Below are 20,078 nucleotides of genomic sequence, written 5' to 3' on the forward strand. Positions count from 1 at the left end.
CTGTGGTCTGGAACAACATGGCCCACAACTATCTAAAATGCAGCCAATATTACATTCAGATATGTCATGAGACATGCAAAACTTATATACAAAGAGGATAAAAGTAAAGGATATTAAATGAGCTCAAATATACCTACAAATGAGGCATAATGATGCAATATGTACATACAGCTAGCCTAAATAGCATGTTAGCATTGATTAGCTTGCAGTCATGCACTGACCAAATATGCCTGATTCGCACTCCAACAAGTCAATAACATCAACAAAGCGCACCTTTGTGCATTAACGCACAGCATAAAACTTTTGGTGGACAAAATGAGTCCTACAAAAAGTAGTTGAAGATTTTACATGTAAACAAACTGTTGCATCACAGTCCACACTATGGTGAGTTCAAGAACCGCCGAAATTAGTAGGACAAAACAATGTTCACCAAATACTAGGGGTGTAACGGTACGTGTATTTGCCATTTGCGGCCCACAGCTAAAGCTAAAGGCCCACGGCACATTCTAAAAATGCTATTAAAATAAACAAAAACATAACAAAAGTGAAATAAAAAAGCTTAAAGGTGAAATGTAATTTAGAAAAAGTTGCAATGTTGACTAATAAAACAAAGCTGTTTTTTTTTCTTTCAAACTGTCATTGCTCAAAACTTAATATTTAATCCAAATCAATGTTATTATGAATTATTGACCTATCCAAGGTTCCCATTACTTCACATCACATATTCCACTAAGAAAAATATTTTTGGTGGAAGATTTTGCAAATTTGGTAAATAAATAACCAAAAAATGTACATTTTGTTGTTTTCTTACTGTACCGAAAATGAACCGAACCGTGACCTCTAAACCGAGGTACGTACCGAACCGACATTTTTGTGTACCGTTACACCCCTACCAAGTACATATTAAACAGTGGGGTTTCTTACAATTGGGAAGGTTTGTGTCATGTTTGTCCTGAAACAAAAATAATATTTTTCCATTTTCAATCCTTTTTTAAAAATACTCAAGGGAGCCACTAGGGCGGCACGAAACAGTCGCGGGTTGCTGACCGCCGGACTAGATAAATAAATGATGAACGCTAGCTAAAACGATGTTAGCGAGCTTTGACTGCGGCGCGATCTGTCAGCGTCCAATCAGATGACATAACAGTGCTGATGTCATAGACGTCCAGCTCAATGGCCATCTTGTTGATGGCTCTGATTGGGTAAATGACCTGTCAGTCAACTGTTCAACTTCCATGACCAACACAAAGCTGCAATCTGATTGGGGGATAGCCAGGAAGCAGCAGCAGCAGCAGCGAGGATAGAGACATCAAATGACTAGCAGAGGAAACCGGAACGTTTTCATCAGTCATTTTTTCGACTAGCCCAGAAGAAGAGTGACTCGGTGGATGAAACTCAAGCTGTCAGAGGCAATCATTTCTAAATGTTAATTAAATTACAAATATGTGGAGCTGAACATTCCTGTCAGATTTAATTGACCTACAAGCACAATGTTCACTTTCAATTAAGCTTTAATATAGACATAAGTGTATCAGCTTTTGTGACCAAACTGTTTGTTTTACTCTTAATCATTTTAATGAACTAACGTGCAAATGTAAATTTACCTTCTATCTTCCACTTAGCTTAACTTAGCTCAGACCTAGCCTGGCTTTAATCCAATCAAACATTATAGCAATTGTTCCACCTAGTTTATCTTATCCTTACCACTTATCCTAGCAGGCACCCATTAGTCTCAACTGCTATAACAGGGGTGTCCAAAGTGTGGCCCGAGAGCCTTTTGTGGCCCGCAACTTCTTATTTGTTGGCTCCAAAAATTGGCTTAAATCCCCTCAAAAATGGGAACTGACAACCAAACTTGTGCTTTCTGCTTTTAATGATTTCCGTGCATGATGAACATGTGTACACATTTTTTTTTAAAGATATGGTAAGTCAATACCTCCAAAGAGGTCTAAGTTGGTGGAATTATATTAAAATTGGTAAAGAAGAAATTAAATATGTTAAGGGGGTTAAATTAAATATTACAGTAATTTGCCTTGTCACCGATCAGTGTTTCTTAACCACTTTTGGGCTGCAAGTGCCCCCTAGACGATCGCTAAAAAATATGTTTCTCGACTGTGATCTGTATGGGATGCAGTGGTACTCCGCTGTAATACACTTTTCCACCACTTGTGGCAGTAATGACAATATCAAACAAACAGGAGAGGTCTGGAGATAGTCATAGAGAAGTTTCTTAAGCACACATTTTTTTTATAAAGTGGCGAAGATATATTTTAATTTACTCTTTAATTTGATTGACCGTTTTTTTAATAAATATTTATTAATTTAGTTATGATTTATTTATTTTAGCACTATGTAATTGTATGTAAAACAACTTTCATCAGTTTTTGAGTCTGACCTAAGCCTTAATATTAGTCTTTCATATCATTTGACAATCTTTATCCTGCTAAACTGTGAGTAGGTACGATATAATTATTAAATATGTTTAAAATCAAGACTAGAGTAAGATTACTAATTCAGTGTTAGTATTTGAATCCCTTTTTGTGGGGGAAAAGTTGGTCCGCGAGGTCAAAAGGTTAGGAACCCCTGACCACAAAGATAGGTGTTGATCAGGGGTGTCCAAACTGTGGGGGCCATTTGCGGCCCACAGCTTGAGTTTTGTTTGCCCTCAGCATATTTTCAAATCAAATTCAGCAAAAAAAACAACAGAAAAAGGCAATGTAATAAAAAAAAAAGCTGAACTTTTGATAATATATTAAAATATGCTTTGTCGCTTATAATATAAAAAATATACAATATAAGAAATTACCTTCTGCATGCTTTGCCTTTGCAGTACATGGCCCTTCAGGGCTCCAATTTAACCACAGCAACTGCGACAAAAAAGCAGCGACAGCCCTTGTCATTTTCCGTAATGCCCTAAACAATTAGGACTAGGGATGTAACGGTAAACTGTATAATGATAATTCACAATAAAATTCCTGACGGTTAGTAATACCGTCTAATTTTTTAATTACCAAAACCCCGTCATTTATTTATTTATCACAACATGTTTATAAAGTCTTTAGTTTGTTAACTGGGATGTTCACTCGTCTTTTATTTACTGGAAACTGTATCGACGTTCAAAACACATCAATACTAGCTCAAATGTTTTGTCATATAATCAAACTGAACGAAGACTGTGAAGATTGTGTATTCGATGTGTGAGGTGTCGCTCCTCTTTATTTTTGTTGGCCAAACTGTTGCACTGAAACAAGAGAAGAACAAAGCCTTTTTATTAGACTTCATCTTCATTAGCCAAACTGCTTTGTGTTTTATTTTAATATCAAAAAATAAACGCAAGTTTTATTAATTTTTTTACATTACTTGTTTTTTTCATGTCACAAAGGTATTACTTCAAAAAACATTCATGTGACGCAGCATTTTGTTAATGTTTTATTGTGTATAGTTAGTTCCTATATGACATATTTCTGCTCAAACTCTTAATAGATCTGTCTCGATACATAATTTACATGTACATATAAATGTACAGAACTTTAAAAAATTAATAAATAATAATTTTAAAAAATACCTCCCTCTATCAAAATGTAAACGTAGAGAGGGCATAATGAAATGACAAAAAGCTGACAAATTTATATTAATAATGAAAAAAAAAAAAAGGTCAAAGAGTTGCATTTATTATTCACTTCTGCACAGCTATTTGTTTAAAAAAAAATATATATATATATATATATATATATATATATATATATATATATATATATATATATATATATATATATATATATATATATATATATATATATATATATATATTTTTATATATTATATTACCTTTTGTTTATTTTATTTGCAGGTCAAACATAGTGAGTTTTTAAATCCAGTAGATGACCATTATGAAAACACCAACACAGTATCAATGCAGTGCCAATACAGATAGTGAGCGTGCCATACTCTCACTAAGGCGAAACAAAACATTTTAGTGTTGGTGTTACTTGGGAGCACTTGGGAATTTAATAATGAATGACTGACCATCCCAGTACAAAGCAGGCAAACTCGCAGCGACCATCCCCTTATCCAAACCCACATCCAGGCAGGAAAACAATTAAAAAACCCCAGATGGAGAAAAAGAAGAAACCTTAAGAAGGGATCCCAGATGCAATGGATTTCTATTGAGTACAGTAATTGAATTGTTGAATTATGATTGTTAAATTAATTAGTTGTTAATTTAATAGACAATGTGGGAGTCTAATGTGTTGGGAAACCAGCATATAGTCATGGTGGGAGTGAATCTTCTTCCAGCATCAGCCGGTCAGCTCAGCAGAGATGCCTGTTGTTGTGCATGGAAGAGGCGTAATAACAGATGATACAATGAACTGGAAATCTCATGTAAGAAATATACGACATAAAGTGGCAAGAAACACGTCAATAATGAATAAAGCAAAACATGTTGTGGACCAAAAATCACTACATATTCTTTACTGCTCGCCAGTGTTACCATATCTGAGTCACTGTGTAGAAATATGGGGAAACAACTACAAATGTGCGCTTCATTCACCAACTGTGTTATAAAAAAGATCAATTAGAATAAAACATAAAGGGTTTGTATGTTCTCTATATCCAATATTATTTATTGCAGGGGTCACCAACACGGTGCCCGCGGGCACCAGGTAGCCCGTAAGGACCAGATGAGTAGCCCGCTGGCCTGTTCTAAAAATAGCTCAAATAGCAGCACTTACCAGTGAGCTGCCTCTATTTTTTAAATTTTATTTATTTACTAGCAAGCTGGTCTCGCTTTGCTCGACATTTTTGATTCTAAGAAAGACAAAACTCAAATAGAATTTGAAAATCCAAGAGAATATTTTAAAGACTTGATCTTCACTAACTGACAAAGAAACAGATAACAGATTTGGTGTCCAGTTCAAAGTGTGACATGATTTATTTCAAAATTTGAGAGTTGACTTTTGTATTTTACATGAGTTATTATTTGTACAAACATGGTGCAAAGTAATTCATGATTTGTTAAAAAATGTTAGTGGCTAGCTAGTTAAAATGGGATATTGTGATTTCACAAGACTGTCTTAGAAGTGATCATTTGAAAATGTTCAATTTGAAAAATGTGCACTTAGAGAAAATATAAAAATAAAGTGTTGCATATTGATATTTATCTGTTTCTATATATATTTATTGTGAGAAATCATTAAGATGATCAGTGTTTCCACAAAGATAAATATCATTAATTATTAATAATAACATAGAGTTAAAGGTAAATTGAGCAAATTGGCTATTTCTGGCAATTTATTTAAGTGTGTATCAAACTGGTAGCCCTTCGCATTAATCAGTACCCAAGAAGTAGCTCTTGGTTTCAAAAAGATTGGTGACCCCTGATTTATTGAATCAAAACAATTGAAATTCAACAATTTGGTGCATTTGCAAACAGCTAAAATGATGTACAAAGCAAACTATAACCTGCTACCCAAGAATGTACAACAATTCTTCTCAACAAAAGAGGAGAAATATAACCTTAGAGGAAAATCTAATTTAAAACATTTGTATGCTCGTACAACACTTAAAACCTTTAGTATATCAGTATGGAACGGATTAACCAAAGAAATCAAACGAAGTACTCATATGATTCAGTTTAAGAGACTGTTCAAACTACACGTGTTCACAAAATAAACAGAACAATAATTATGATGAACATCGGAAAACCCTTTTTTTTTCTTTTGAGATAAAGATCATTTCTGTATTTAATATTTGTTTACTTACTATGGTATATGACTAATTTATTATGCATTTAGTCACTGTTCTGTTACAGAGAACAAGGAAATGGGACAAATTGCTATGGAATGAAAAGGGGTAGGATTACATAAGCTCTGCTTCTTCCTACTCCTTTTCGGACATGCTGTAATGAAACAACTGGAAATATGTGATGCATTACATTGTATCGTATGCATGTTCCAAATAAACTGAAACTGAACTGAATGGTCACCTGGTATCCTCTCCAGGCAGGAGAGGGGGGGGGACAGGGCAGAAAAGCGGCAGGTCAACTGGTCTAAAACGTGGTCTATTTCCAGGATAGAGATTGAGTTTTAAGGTGGGACTTAACTGCTTCTATTGTGGTAGCGTCTCTAAATGTTGCTGGGAGGGAATTCCAGAGTGCTGGAGCCCGAATAAAAAATGGGCTCTGGGATCCATAACACTCTCATCAACAGACCCGGTGAGTGAGGGGGCGGGCTAGGGACACGACGCTCTGTTACACTCTCAATTAAGCCCCCCGTGCCCACCGGTTGCTTCTTCTATGACTCTGGCGCTCTCTCTCACTCTTTATTCAAAATTAGCCTACCTTATGCTAACCCTCTTGGCGCTGATTGCGTGATAGAATGAGGGGTCAGCGAGGTTAATGTGCTTTTAAGATGCTGAGCAGACGGAACGTGGTAACGATATGACCTGAAACGCAAACGACTCTCTAAAGAGTTTGGATCGAAAGGAAGAAGAGTTATGACTGCGAGATATGAAACAGAAATGAGCATCACCTTTTAGAAGATACATTATATTGCCAAAAGTATTTGGCCACCTGCCTAGACTCACATATGAACTTGAAGTGCCATCCCATTCCTAACCCATAGGGTTCAATATGATGTAGTTACATCTTTTACAGCTTCAACTCTTCTGGGAAGGCTGTCCACAAGGTTGCAGAGTGTGTTTATAGGAATTTTCGACCATTCTTCCAAAAGCGCATTGGTGAGGTCACACACTGATGTTGGTCGAGAAAGCCTGGCTCTCAGTCTCCGTTCTAATTCATCCCAAAGGTGTTCTATCGGGTTCAGGTCAGGACTCTGTGCAGGCCAGTCAAGTACATCCGCAACAGACTCTGTCAACCATGTCTTTATGGACCTTGCTTTGTGCACTGGTGCACAGTCATGTTTGAAGAGGAAGGGGCCCGCTCCAAACTGTTCCCACAAGGTTGGGAGCATGGAATTATCCAAAATGTTTTGGTATCCTGGAGCATTCAAAGTTCTTTTCACCGGAAATAAGGGGCCAAGCCCAACTCCTGAAAAACAACCCCACACCATAATTCCTCCTCCACCAAATTTCACACTCTGCACAATGCAGTCCCAAATGTACTGTCCTCCTGGCAACCTCCAAACCCAGACTGGTCCATCAGATTGCCAGATGGAAAAGCGTGATTCATCACTCCAGAGAACGCGTCTCCACTGCTCTAGAGTCCAGTGGCGACGTGCTTTACACCACTGCATCCCACGCTTTGCATTGGACTTGGTGATGCATGGCTCTCTGCGTACTGTACGTGGGCTAATTGGAAGGTCACAAGTGATTAGGACACCTGATTTTGATCATTTGGATGGGTGGCCAAATACTTTTGGCAATATAGTATATTTTGTCTTGGTTCATGGTGAGTTGATGATTCACTGGGGCTGGCAGTTTTACTTTGACCACGCTGCTGTGTGTCAAGCTCCGCCCCTTACTGACCCCATCACTCCGCTTGGTACCACAAACCTCCTCTTCCATGGTTTTGTTTTCACATCCTTAATAACCTGTCCTTCTATTGCAGGATCACTCCGAGAATGATGGGGTTGCCCGTGGCGCCGCCCTCCCTGTCGCCATGACGATGCCCTTCAGCCCCCTGTCCAGCGACGAGGAGCACCAAAGGATGCTGGGAAACAACCGGCATCTCTATCCAGGGGCGGACGAGGAGGAGGAGGAGGAGGAGGAAGAAGAGGAGGAAATGGAGGGAAACGAGCGCGACGAGGACGGCGAGGAGGAGAACGGCGAGCTGGAGGGGGAGGAGGAAGACGAGGAGGAGGAAATGGTGGAAGAGGCCCGGCGAGGAGGCCTGTCGCGGGCGGGCAGGGCCGAAGGTCAGAGGCAGTCGGTCAAAGTGGTCGGACGACCCGGGGACAAACAAGTCCGACACACAAACCCTGGACACGCGGCCAACCCCTACTCGTCCAATCCGGGCGCCGCGCACCAGCAGCCGGCCAATCAGCAACAGAGGAGGCCAAAGGAGCGCACGCCCAGCTCGGTGCCGCCTGAGGACGCCCACGTCGCCATGATGGTGTTCCGCATTGGCATCCCGGACATCAAACAAACCGTGAGTGGACGCTGAACTCCAAACAATTTTTCTTGTAACCATGGCAACAAAAAACTTAACAGTGAAGTGGACTATAATTAGCGATTATATTAATCTTCGTCCTGGGAAAAGCCGCCCAGGTTGCGCCTCAACACCCGACCTGTGCCGATCCCGTAATACATAATAATTTAGAGATGTCCGATAATATCGGACTGCCGATATTATCGGCCAATAAATGCTTTAAAATATAATATCGGAAATGATCGGTATCGGTTTCAAAATTATCGGTATCTGTTTCAAAAAGTAAAATTCATGACTTTTTAAAACGCCGCTGTGTACGCGGACGTAGGGAGAAGTACAGAGCGCCAATCAACATAAAAGGCACTTCCTTTGCGTGCCGGCCCAATCACATAGTATCTACGGCTTTTCACACATACAAGTGAATGCAACGCATACTTGGTCAACAGCCATACAGGTCACACTGAGGGTGACCGTATAAACAACTTTAACACTGTTACAAATATGCGCCACACTGTGAACCCACACCAAACAAGAATGACAAACACATTTCGGGAGAACATCCGCACCGTAACACAACATAAACACAACAGAACAAATACCCAGAACCCATTGCAGCACTAACTCTTCCGGGACGCTACAATATACACCCCCCACCCCGCCCACCTCAACCTCCTCATGCTCTCTCAGAGAGAGCATGTCCCAAATTCCAAGCTGCTGTTTTGAGGCATGTTAAAAAAAATTATACACTTTGTGACTTCAATAATAAATATGGCAGTGCCATGTTGGCATTTTTTTCCATAACTTGAGTTGATTTATTTTGGAAAACCTTGTTACATTGTTTAATGCATCCAGCGGGGCATCACAACAAAATTAGGCATAATAATGTGTTAATTCCACGACTGTATATATCGGTATCGGTTGATATCGGAATCGGTAATTAAGAGTTGGACAATATCGGATATTGGCAAAAAAGCCATTATCGGACATCTCTAATAACAATAGCAATCATTTTATTTGATTATCATTATTATTAATCGTCATCCATTCTGCTGGTGGGCTAACCCTTTTTACGCTGCGCCATTTTTGTTTTCCGTTTTCACTGCGTAAAAGTCATCATCAGGTAGTATCAGAGCCTTACCGCAGGTGTGAACACCTGACACACCCTTCTCCCGCCCAGTTGTGTTTGAAGCAATTGTCAGACGTGTGACGCTGGCGCTGACGTCGTCACGCATCAAATATTTGAAAAAGGAGAAGATGATCGTACTGTTGAGATGAAAGCAAAGTGAATGAAAATTAGGGGTGTCCTGATACAACTTTAATCTTCCGATAACAATACATGGGGCATCCAGTATTTGACGATATCAGCAGGAATCAGACAAACTTGCTGGATCAAGTGAAATTAGTCAGACACTAACCTATTTTATTATTAACCATCTGGAATTAACCTATGCCGTCTTTAAATTGAAGGTAATTGTTTCTTGGCAACAGCTAGTGGCAGTGCAGTAAGTTGAATGATGCCGACACGTTTGTTTCTGGATACTTTCTAATACGCTTGGTACGTCCAGGTATTATGCGACTATAATTATTTGAGAAATGTGCTGTTTTAGACTGCAATTTTGTGCAATGAAGGACATTTATTACGTTTGTTTAGCTCGTGTGCTTTTGTGTGCTTAGCGGTTGTGTAGCTGCTAGCTCCTAGAAGCCTATAGCAGCGTTTCCTAACCAAAAAGCCCCCTTGAGACCCCCAGAAAAAAAATCTGTTTCTCAGCTTTGGTATGGGCCGCAGCAGTACTCGGTTGTAATACACTTTTCCACCACTTGTGGCAGTAATGACAATCTCAAACAAACAGAAGTCTGGAGCTAAAGTCATAGAGACGTTTATTAAGTGCGAAAATAATGAATAAAGTATTTTCCTTTGCACTTTAATTCTATTGACAAGAGAGAGAGATGAGTAGTTCCTATGAAGGGAGGCCACCGGGGTGATTGTTTTATGACCGGAAGTGAGGGGGGGTTTTATGACACCCCAGGAAGTGGGCGTGGGTTGCACATACCTCCTAAAATAGGGAGGGCTAGCGGGGGATTGATTTATGATCCCTGAAGTGGGCGTGGCCTAAACCGGAAACAGGAAGTATGCATCATATCCGACTGCCATTTTACTTTTGTCGTTTTTTTCACGCCATCCGCCATTTTGGTTGTAGTCCATAATGATTTATGACCCCCTACAGGCTGACAAGAGTATTACAATTTACAACCAAAATGGCGGATGGCTTGAAAAAAAACTACAAAAATAAAATGGCGGCCGGATATGATGCATACTTCCTGTTTCCGGTGTAGGTCACGCCCACTTCAGGGGGTCATAAATTATTCCCCTGCAAGCCTCATAGACATCTTATAAGGGTACGCAGCATCGAGCGCTACTGCCTACTGGCGCTGACGAGACACGGGGCCGCCATCTTGGAGTGGTGATCCGCTCCACTCAGTGCAATTCATTTGGCAGGAGCAATGAACTGTCAGCGCATTTAATTCATTTTACCTCACTGAATACCACTGATTTTCACGCGTTTTTGTCATACGTGTAACTATGATACAGGACACATGTTTTGGCGTGTTTTATTATTCATAGTTTGCTAAACAGTAATAGAATATTGTTATATGCTATAAGTGACCAGACGTCCGAGGTCAAAACTGGGAATATAATCCCAGAGAAGGGGGGAAAAACCGTCAGCTATTTTTAAGTTCAAGAAACAATATGATTAGGTTATATATAAATGCGTATATCCTACATAAACTATGTATGAATACATTAGATATCTATATATCTTAGGGACCTATAGACTGTATCTCTGTTGCTGCAGCAGCAGAGAGTTTATCCTGTCTTGACACTTTGTATTGAAATTTTGTATTACATTCTTCCCTTAATTTATCATGTTTACAGTGATTGTTTTATATGTATTTTTTATGTATGTTGCTTTGGATAAAACCGTCTCCCAAATACTTAAACATAAACATATATAGACACCTGAAAGTCTTTATATCAGCTAAAACCACCAATCTGTTTCACTGGATTCAGAATAAAACCAAATTCTGTATTCAAGTATGACATTTTTAAATGTAATTTCATTGACAAGCAATAATATTATGGTCATATTCTTGTTTGCTAGTGGCTATGATTTCAGTACTATTGAAGATCTTTGCTCCTTCTCAACTCTGTGGTAATATTATTTTCACTAAATACAACCAATAGTAATGTTAAATCTTACTTGTGAATTTTTTTCAACAGTCCGCTCATTTGAGTAGGAAAACGCTGAACACCAGCCCGGCATCTTTGTTTTCTACCTGACAACTGTCAGTTTAGGCTGCTCGCCGGCTCCTCATCACCACTTCAAGATGGCGGCCAAATTTCTCGCGGCACAGCAGCCACTGCTGCGTCTACTTATAAGATGTCGATGGCTAGCCCTCCCTATTTTAGAGGTACGTGGAAGCCACATCCACTTCCTGGGGGGTCATAAAACATAGAACTTACAATTAGTCTGACATCAAATAAAAGAAAACACATTGATTTCACATACAGAAAGAATCATACCTCATTGGCCTCACAAACTCCGAGGGAATAAAGTTTATTTTCAAGCCGAGACTCCGTTAACGTCTTCCATCAAATGCTTGCTGTTTCATGCTGCTTCCCTTATTCCGTCACATATTAATTGTCCCCCCAACAATGTGACCAAACCGGAACAAAAAATATGCTCCCCTCCAATTTACATGGGTTTTGTAACAAAAATAAAGTTAACATATACTTGCATGAATTAACCAAAGGAAATACATTTTTAATCACATTATATGTAAATATGAACTTATATTTATACATTGTATTTTTCGGATTATAAATCTCAGTTTTTTTTATAGTTTGGCCGGGAGTGCGATTTATACTCTGGAGCGATTTATGTGTGAAATTATTAACACGTTACCGTAAAATATCAAATAATATTATTTATCTCATTCACGTAAGAGACTAGGCGTATATCAGCAATCGTCACACACACACATCAACCAATAAAAATTTCAGTGACAATCGAAACCATCCTGTCCGGATTCAGAAAGAATGGAATAATTGGAACTGCAACTGACGATGACTCTGACGTAAGCGACGTACCGATAGAAGAGGAAGCGGCGCATTGTCTACCTTTGGAGTTGGCAGAGTTGTTTAGAAGCGACACCGAGGAATAAGATTTCATGGGATTTAGCGATTAGGAGTGACAGATTGTTTGGTAAACGTATAGCATGTTCTATATGTTATAGTTATTTGAATGACTCTTACCATAATATGTTACGTTAACATACCAGGCACGTTCTCACTTGGTTATTTATGCGTCACATAACGTACACTTATTCAGCCTGTTGTTCACTATTCTTTATTTATTTTAAATTGCCTTTCAAATGTCTATTCTTGGTGTTGGGTTTTATCAAATAAAATTCCAAAAAAATGCGAATTACACTCTAGTGCGACTTATATATATATTTTTTTCCTTCTTTATTGTGCATTTTCAGCCGGTGCGACTTGTACTCCGGAGCGACTTATAATCGGAAAAATACGGTATTTATTCGAACCAACTATGAAATGATATAACATATATACAATGTGCTTCTGTCAGCAGCTACATATGTTATCATTCTTTATTATTAATTTCATTTATTTTTTGACTTGTTGAGTTTGAGTTTATTTCAAACATGCAAGCATACAACATGATACATCACAATTTCCAGTTTCTTTTTTCAACTCTTTCAGCACTGCATAATTGTATGTACATTTTTTCTTGTCAGTCCCTTCTTTTGCATTATATTTGATTTGTCATCAGCCGGACCTAAGCCTCGATAATCATCTTTGAGACGAACACAAGGTTTCATATCATTTGACAAGGTTTATCCTGGTAAACTGGGAGCAGGTTCGTTGACGCTGTGCAGAGATGTTTCCTCGGCTGTAACGCCTCAAGTCTATTAAGTCAAACTAAAGAGCTGAAGGAACTCTGCAAATCCCTTTCGGCGACTTCAGCAAAGTGAAGAGCGAGCGTGCGCGAGACGTTCAAGGTGACCACCGCTCCGCCGACACAAAAAGCTTTGGAGCGCCGTCACTAGAGCGAGCGTTTAAAAGCCCTCCAAGCAGGGGAAGGATTTGGAGTGGCATAGCGTGAAAGCAGAGAGCGGGAAGGACCGCCTCTGGCTCCGCCGCGCCAAAGGTGTCCTGAACGCAGCGATAAAGTGCGCCGTGAAAAGCCCTTTTTAGATGTGACCGCTTTAAAGAGACCTTGTCCATAATCGCGATGGAACCTTCCGCTATCATGCGTCGTCACGGCGATGTGGTCCAACGTGGCAGCAGTGTGACATGTTCCACCATGCCGTGTGTGAGCGGGCTGCAGGCCAGGATCTTGATGGATGCTGACATTCGACGTGGAAGACACAAGGAGATGGATAGGAGAGCAGGAAGGCAAAAAATTCTCATACTGACTAGATCTCACTTCATTAGCTACACTGTCTAAAGAGCTCTAATACAAGACATGTAAGTTACAAATAAATACATTTTTCATATTTGTGCTAACATTAGCATGCTAACTTTTTTTTTTAAATCTAAAGTTAAACTTTTGTAGATAATTTTGCAGCTGTACACTTTAAAGTTAAAGTACCAATGATTGTAACACACACACACACACACACACACACACACACACACACACACACACACACACACACACACACACACACACACACACACACACACACACACACACTAGGTGTGGTGAGATTATCTTCTGCATTTGACCTATCACCCTCACCCCCTGGGAGGGGAGGGGAGCAGTGAGCAGCAGCGCTGGCCGCGCCCGGGAATCATTTTTGGTGATTTAACCACCAACTTCAACCCTTAGTCATGTAACTTAGTACGTGACACATGATAACTATTAGCATGCAAATTATTTTAGCTAATGTTTCCGCTGTACACCCCAGTCGTATAACTTAAGTGACATATGCTAATTTGTTTATATATATATATATATGTATATATATATATATATATATATATATATATATATATATATATATATGTGTGTGTGTGTGTTCGTTCGTTCTGGCAATGCTTACTTAATGGGGACATCGCTCTGTTTACACAGTCACCTTTAGGGGACCTCTGACGGTATGGGGACAAAAAAACAGGTCCCCTAAAGGGAAACCTTTTTAAACGATAGTCAGATCCATTCTGAAGATGCCTAAGTGATTTTTAAGCTTTGGCCTATAAAACATGCTTACTGGTTAGTCAGAAAATTAATTTTCTTGAAAAGTGAATACTGTGATTCTGTATGGTATCCGTCCTTAGTTAAAACTAATATATTTTTCCAAAACCAAAATCTGGTTTAGTGTTCCTTAGGATGACATTTTCATACAGCATGATTATAAAACATTATTACCTTAAAGTATGATTCACTTTCAGAATTTTCCATCCTTCTATATATGGTAGTTGGAGTTGCAGACAACTTCATTACTGCTAAATGGCAGTTTTCAGTAATGTTACAGAAGATGCAGGATTTGCTTTAACATTTAAGTGGTGAAACTTCCTATAAGAGGACAGCTGTAGTGCTGTATTCTGAGGATCATGTCATATTTAAGTAGAACTTTTTTTTTTTTTTAAATGGTCCTCAGTAGTCACATTCAAATTTGTGTGAATTATGCAAAATTATTTAAATTGTGTCCCCAAGAACCATATTAACTCTTTTTCCCCAGGGTCCCCAGTAAGAATGATCAGCACATTACTTCATCAATCCAGAGATTTAAAGACGTGTATTTGCGGGAGCCAGATTAAGATAATAGCTAGGTAGGATAATAGATAGAGCAGAAGTAATCAGTAAAGTTGGCAGTGGCCATTTTACCAAAACATTTTTATACCTCCACAACCTGTAGAAAGGGTGGTCCCCACAAGTGATGATCAAAAACTTGGTCCCCATTCCAAATGATAACCTGTGTGTGTGTGTGTGTGTGTGTGTGTGTGTGTGTGTGTGTGTGTGTGTGTGTGTGTATTTACGTCGCGCACTAATTGACTGAAAGAGCGCGCATTTTGCCGATGTCACATTATCGATGGGAAAATGCATTTTTAGACAATATGATTTGCCTGAGCGGCTAGGAGACACAGAGCGTAACAAGCAGTAGAAAATGGATTAAAAAAGGACAGATTTAAAAAAATAATAATCAAAACCATTTTTTTATTTATTTTTTAAACTTGGGACTTCCTGTGGGCCGGATTGTGGACACCGGCGGGATAGATCCGGCCCGTGGGCCATAGTTTGGGGACGCCTGCCTTAGAGTCATATAACATGGTATGTGACACATGTTAACTGTTAGCATGCTAACCTTAACATGCTAACTTTTATAGCCAATTTTGCCGCTGTACACCTTAGTTGTTTAGTGACATGTGTTAGCATGCTAATAGTCGTATAACGTCTTATGTGACAAATGCTAACGTTTGTAGCAAATTTTGCCGCTGTACATCTCAGTCATGTAACTTGGTTCGTGACACATGGTAACTGTTAGCATGCTAACATTAGTATGCTAGCCTAGTAAGGATGTAACAATATCAAAATCTCACATCATATTATCATGGTGTTAATGACCTGCTCAGTGGCCTTGTGGTTAGAGTGTCCGCCCTGCGATCGGTAGTTCGTGAATTCAAACCCCGGCCTAGTCATACCAAAGACTATAAAAGTGGGACCCATTACCTCCCTGTTTGGCATTTAGCATCAAGGGTTAGAATTGGGGGTTAAATCACCTAAATGATTGCCGAGCGCTGCCACCGCTGCTGCCCACTGCTCCCCTCACCTCCCAGGGGGTGGAACAAGGTGATGGGTCAAATGCATGTGTGCATGCATGTGTGTGACTATCAGTGGTACTTTAACTTAAACTTTAAGGCCACGGTACGATATTGTTGTGGTATATGTAAAAAAATAAATAAAAATAGACTTAAAAATGCCATAATGTGTACAATGAGACTAATGTAATCAAAAAACAAGATATGACAATTGGACAGCACAGTTATAAACATAATAAGCTCATTTTTAACATTACATTGAAAATAAAATGTTATTATCAAACAATCAACATTTACTAACACAAACAAAGGTACCGAAAATTGGTACTGTGGAGTACCGGTATAGATTCTCAGGTGCCGGTTCCAATGTGAACAGTACCATTCCCTAATGAGCGGAGAGGCAGGAGGGAAGAGGAGAGCAACACAGATGCAGCCTTCATACTTAAAGGTTTTTCTTGAATTTGATAATGTTTCTCACCTTCTTTATCAAAGTGCTGGCACTCACAACTTTCTTTGGTCCCCGGGTGGAATATTTTGCAGTCATACTCAATAAAGAAACAAGTACAGACACTTAATGGAATTCTTTGTTTGGGAAATTGATTTTGCTGAATGACATTGGCTAAAACCGAGGTGGTATATATAAAAAAAAAAATGGGCCCAAATTTTGGTGAAAGTTTTTGTCTCAAACCAAATCAAATGAGAGCTGGGCATACAAAAACCGACGTAAGTAAGTAAATTGTATTTATAAAGCGCTTTTCACAGATGAAATCACAAAGCGCTGTACAAAACATAGGTGAAGTAAAACAACAATTCAATTAAAACAGGGGCAACATCACAAAAATGATACGGAGTGGATTTAAAATCATAATTAAAAGGTGCATTACTAAAAAGAGAAGTTTTCAAATGTTTCTTAAAAGTGTCAACATAGTCAAGATCACGGAGGGACTGGTGCAAATTGTTCCAGAGTCTGGGAGCTATAGCCTGGAATGCCGGATCTCCACGGGTTTTAAAACAAGTTTTCGGGATCTTTAGAACTGGCTTTTTCAACCACTGTGCCACGGCACACTAGTGTGCCGTGAGATACAGTCTGGTGTGCCGTGGGAGATGATCTAATTTCACCTATTTGGGTTAAAAATATTTTTTGCGAACCATGTTATACTTTTCCATATCAGTAGGTGGCAGCCGGTAGCTAATTGCTTTGTAGATGTTGGAAACAGCAGGAGGCAGTGTGAAGGTAAAAAGGTATCAAATGCTTAAACCAAAAATAAACAAAAGGTGAGTGCACCTGAGAAAAGGCATTGAAGCTTAGGGAAGGCTATGCAGAACGAAACTAAAACTGAACTGGCTACAAAGTAAACAAAAACAGAATGCTGGACGACAGCAAAGACTTACTGTGGAGCAAAGACGGCGTCCACAATGTACATCCGAACATGACATGACAATCAACAATGTCCCCACAAAGAAGGATAAAAACAACTGAAATATTCTTGATTGCTAAAACAAATTAGATGCAGGAAATGTCGCTCAAAGGAAGACATGAAACTGCTACAGGAGAATACCAAAAAAAGAGAAAAAGCCACCAAAATAGGAGCGCAAGACAAGAACTAAAACACAACACACAGGAAAACAGCAAAAAACTCCAAATAAGTCAGGGTGTGATGTGACAGGTGGTGATAGTACACCTACTTTGAGACAAGAGCTATAGTCATGCATGCTTGGTTATGGTTTAAAGTCATATCCAACAATTGCGACGACGACTTTTTACTGTCAACTGAGTTCGTTTTGTAATGATTTCTGCTAGTGGTGAGCCTCCGGATTTTTTCAACGCAAAAAATGTGCCTTGGCTCAAAAAAGGTTGAAAAACACTGCTTTAGAAGACCCTGGCCTGAAGACTGGAGGCTGCGCCCTGAAGAGTAGGGGGGCATAGCAAGTCAGTGATGTACTGAGGGGCCCCGGCATGCAATGCACAGAATGTCGGGACTAAAATGTTAAACTCAATGCGGAATTTAACTGGAAGCCAATGAAGACTGGATAAAATGGGGGTGATATGGGCTGTTGTGGGTGCACCGGTCAAAAGTCTGGCAGCCGCATTTTGTACCGTCTGAAGTCTCTTAGCGTTGACTTGTTGAAAAAAGTGACGTACCACTATTTTTCAAGTTTGGACAGATTTGGTAGTCCCCCTCTCTGTTGTGTAGCCAAAAGGGCGACTATTTGGGGTTGAAAGTGTCCATCATTGCACATGAAGTACAGTACAACATCCAGTGTATAGTACTGCATTGTGTAATGCACACTTATGTACTTTAAGCGTACAAACTGAAGTGGACCAATTGAGAAACGGCACTCAGACTTTGACCCCACTTGACCTCCTGGACATCACCTATCTCATGCCAAACTTCAAACCTTCCTTTTGACAGAGATTTGACTTTATACGTCGCCTTCTATTTCCTGCTCTGCTCCGGTCAACGTGACAAAGACCACCTGTTGTCGGCACTCATCTCCGAGAGGCGTTCACATGCGCCGCCGTCGCAGCATTGCTATAAACGCCGCCTCTTCCTACCTCTCGCTGCCGTGTGATGTATTATTGATCCGCCCGTGTTTTCAGTATTTTTCAATCCCGCCATGAATTATTCATGTGCGCTTGTTTATTCTGACAAATGGGCATCAAATTTTAACAGCCCACAGGACGGGCAAACAAGAAGAAGCTGAGAGGGAGTCTCGGGAAGGCAGAGAAAGATGAGTTTGGTTGGTTAGATCAGTGTTTTTCAACCTTTTTTGAGGCAGGGCACATTTTTTCATTAAAAAATCCGGAGGCACAACACCAGCAGAAAACGTTTAAAAAATGAAACTCGTCTTGAGTTTGTTGGTGTTTTCCTGTGTGCAGTGCTTTAGTTCTTGTCTTACGCTGTTATTTTGGTGGCCCTTTCTGTTTTGTTGGCAGTTTCATGTCTTCCTTTGAGCACACCTGCTTTGTGTTAGCAAGCAAGGCTATTTACTAGGAGTGTGGGAAAAAATCGATTCGAATTCGAATCGCGATTTTTACGTTGTGCGATTCAGAATCGATTCTCATTTTTAAAAAATCGATTTTTATTTTTAAATTTATTATTATTATTACTTTTTTATTTTAAATTAATCAATCCAACAAAACAATACGCAGCAATACCATAACAATGCAATCCAATTCCAAAACCAAACCCGACCCAGCAACACTCAGAACTGCAATAAACAGAGCAATTGAGAGGAGACATAAACACGACACAGAACAAACCAAAAGTAGTGAAACAAAAATGAAAATGAACAACAACAGTATCAATATTAGTTACAATTTCAACATAGCAGTGATTAAAAATCCCTCATTGACATTATCATTAGACATTTATAAAAATAAAAGAACAATAGTGTCACAGTGGCTTACACTTGCATTGCATCTCATAAGCTTGACAACACACTGTGTCCAATATTTTCACAAAGATAAAATAAGTCATATTTTTGGTTCATTTAATAGTTAAAACAAATGTACATTATTGCAATCAGTTGATAAAACATTGTCCTTTACAATTATAAAAGCTTTTTACAAAAAAATCTACTACTCTGCTTGCATGTCAGCAGACTGGGGTGGATCCTGCTGAAATCCTATGTATTGAACATACTTGCCAACCTTGAGACCTCCAATATCGGGGACGTGGGGGCGTGGTTAGGGGCGTGGTTAAGAGGAGAGTATATTTACAGCTAGAATTCACCAACTCAAGTATTTCATATATATATATATATATATATATATATATATATATATATATATATATATATATATATATATATATATATATATATATATATATATATTTATTTATTTTATTATTTATTTTATTACATTATATATATAAATAAAAGAAATACTTGAATTTTAGTGTTCATTTATTTACACATATACACACAACACTCATCTACTCATTGTTGTACTTGAAAGTACAATGCTTTGTTAAGGGTTGAATTGTCCATCCTCTTTCTATTTGTCAGGGTTGTCCCTGGCAGTTTGATCAAGTTTTAGTTTTCCTCTGCGTTTGTCTTAGTTTCCTGTCTTTAGTTCCTGTCAGCACTCTTATTTTGGTTATTTCCTGATTGTCTCCCTGA

At 39.0% G+C, this 20,078-nt stretch overlaps 1 protein-coding gene across 1 annotated transcript in view; it reads left to right on the top strand.

Annotated features, from left to right (window-relative positions):
- Positions 1-20,078, top strand: part of shank1 (SH3 and multiple ankyrin repeat domains 1) — a 175,153-nt gene that overhangs the window by 39,912 nt on the left and 115,163 nt on the right. Inside the window, 1 exon segment of the mRNA XM_062050244.1 lies at positions 7,568-8,107. Within this exon segment, the coding sequence (XP_061906228.1) occupies positions 7,619-8,107 (489 nt within the window). The 5' untranslated portion in view covers positions 7,568-7,618.

Source organism: Entelurus aequoreus, linkage group LG06, assembly GCF_033978785.1.
Source record: "Entelurus aequoreus isolate RoL-2023_Sb linkage group LG06, RoL_Eaeq_v1.1, whole genome shotgun sequence".
Lineage (NCBI taxonomy): Eukaryota > Metazoa > Chordata > Actinopteri > Syngnathiformes > Syngnathidae > Entelurus > Entelurus aequoreus.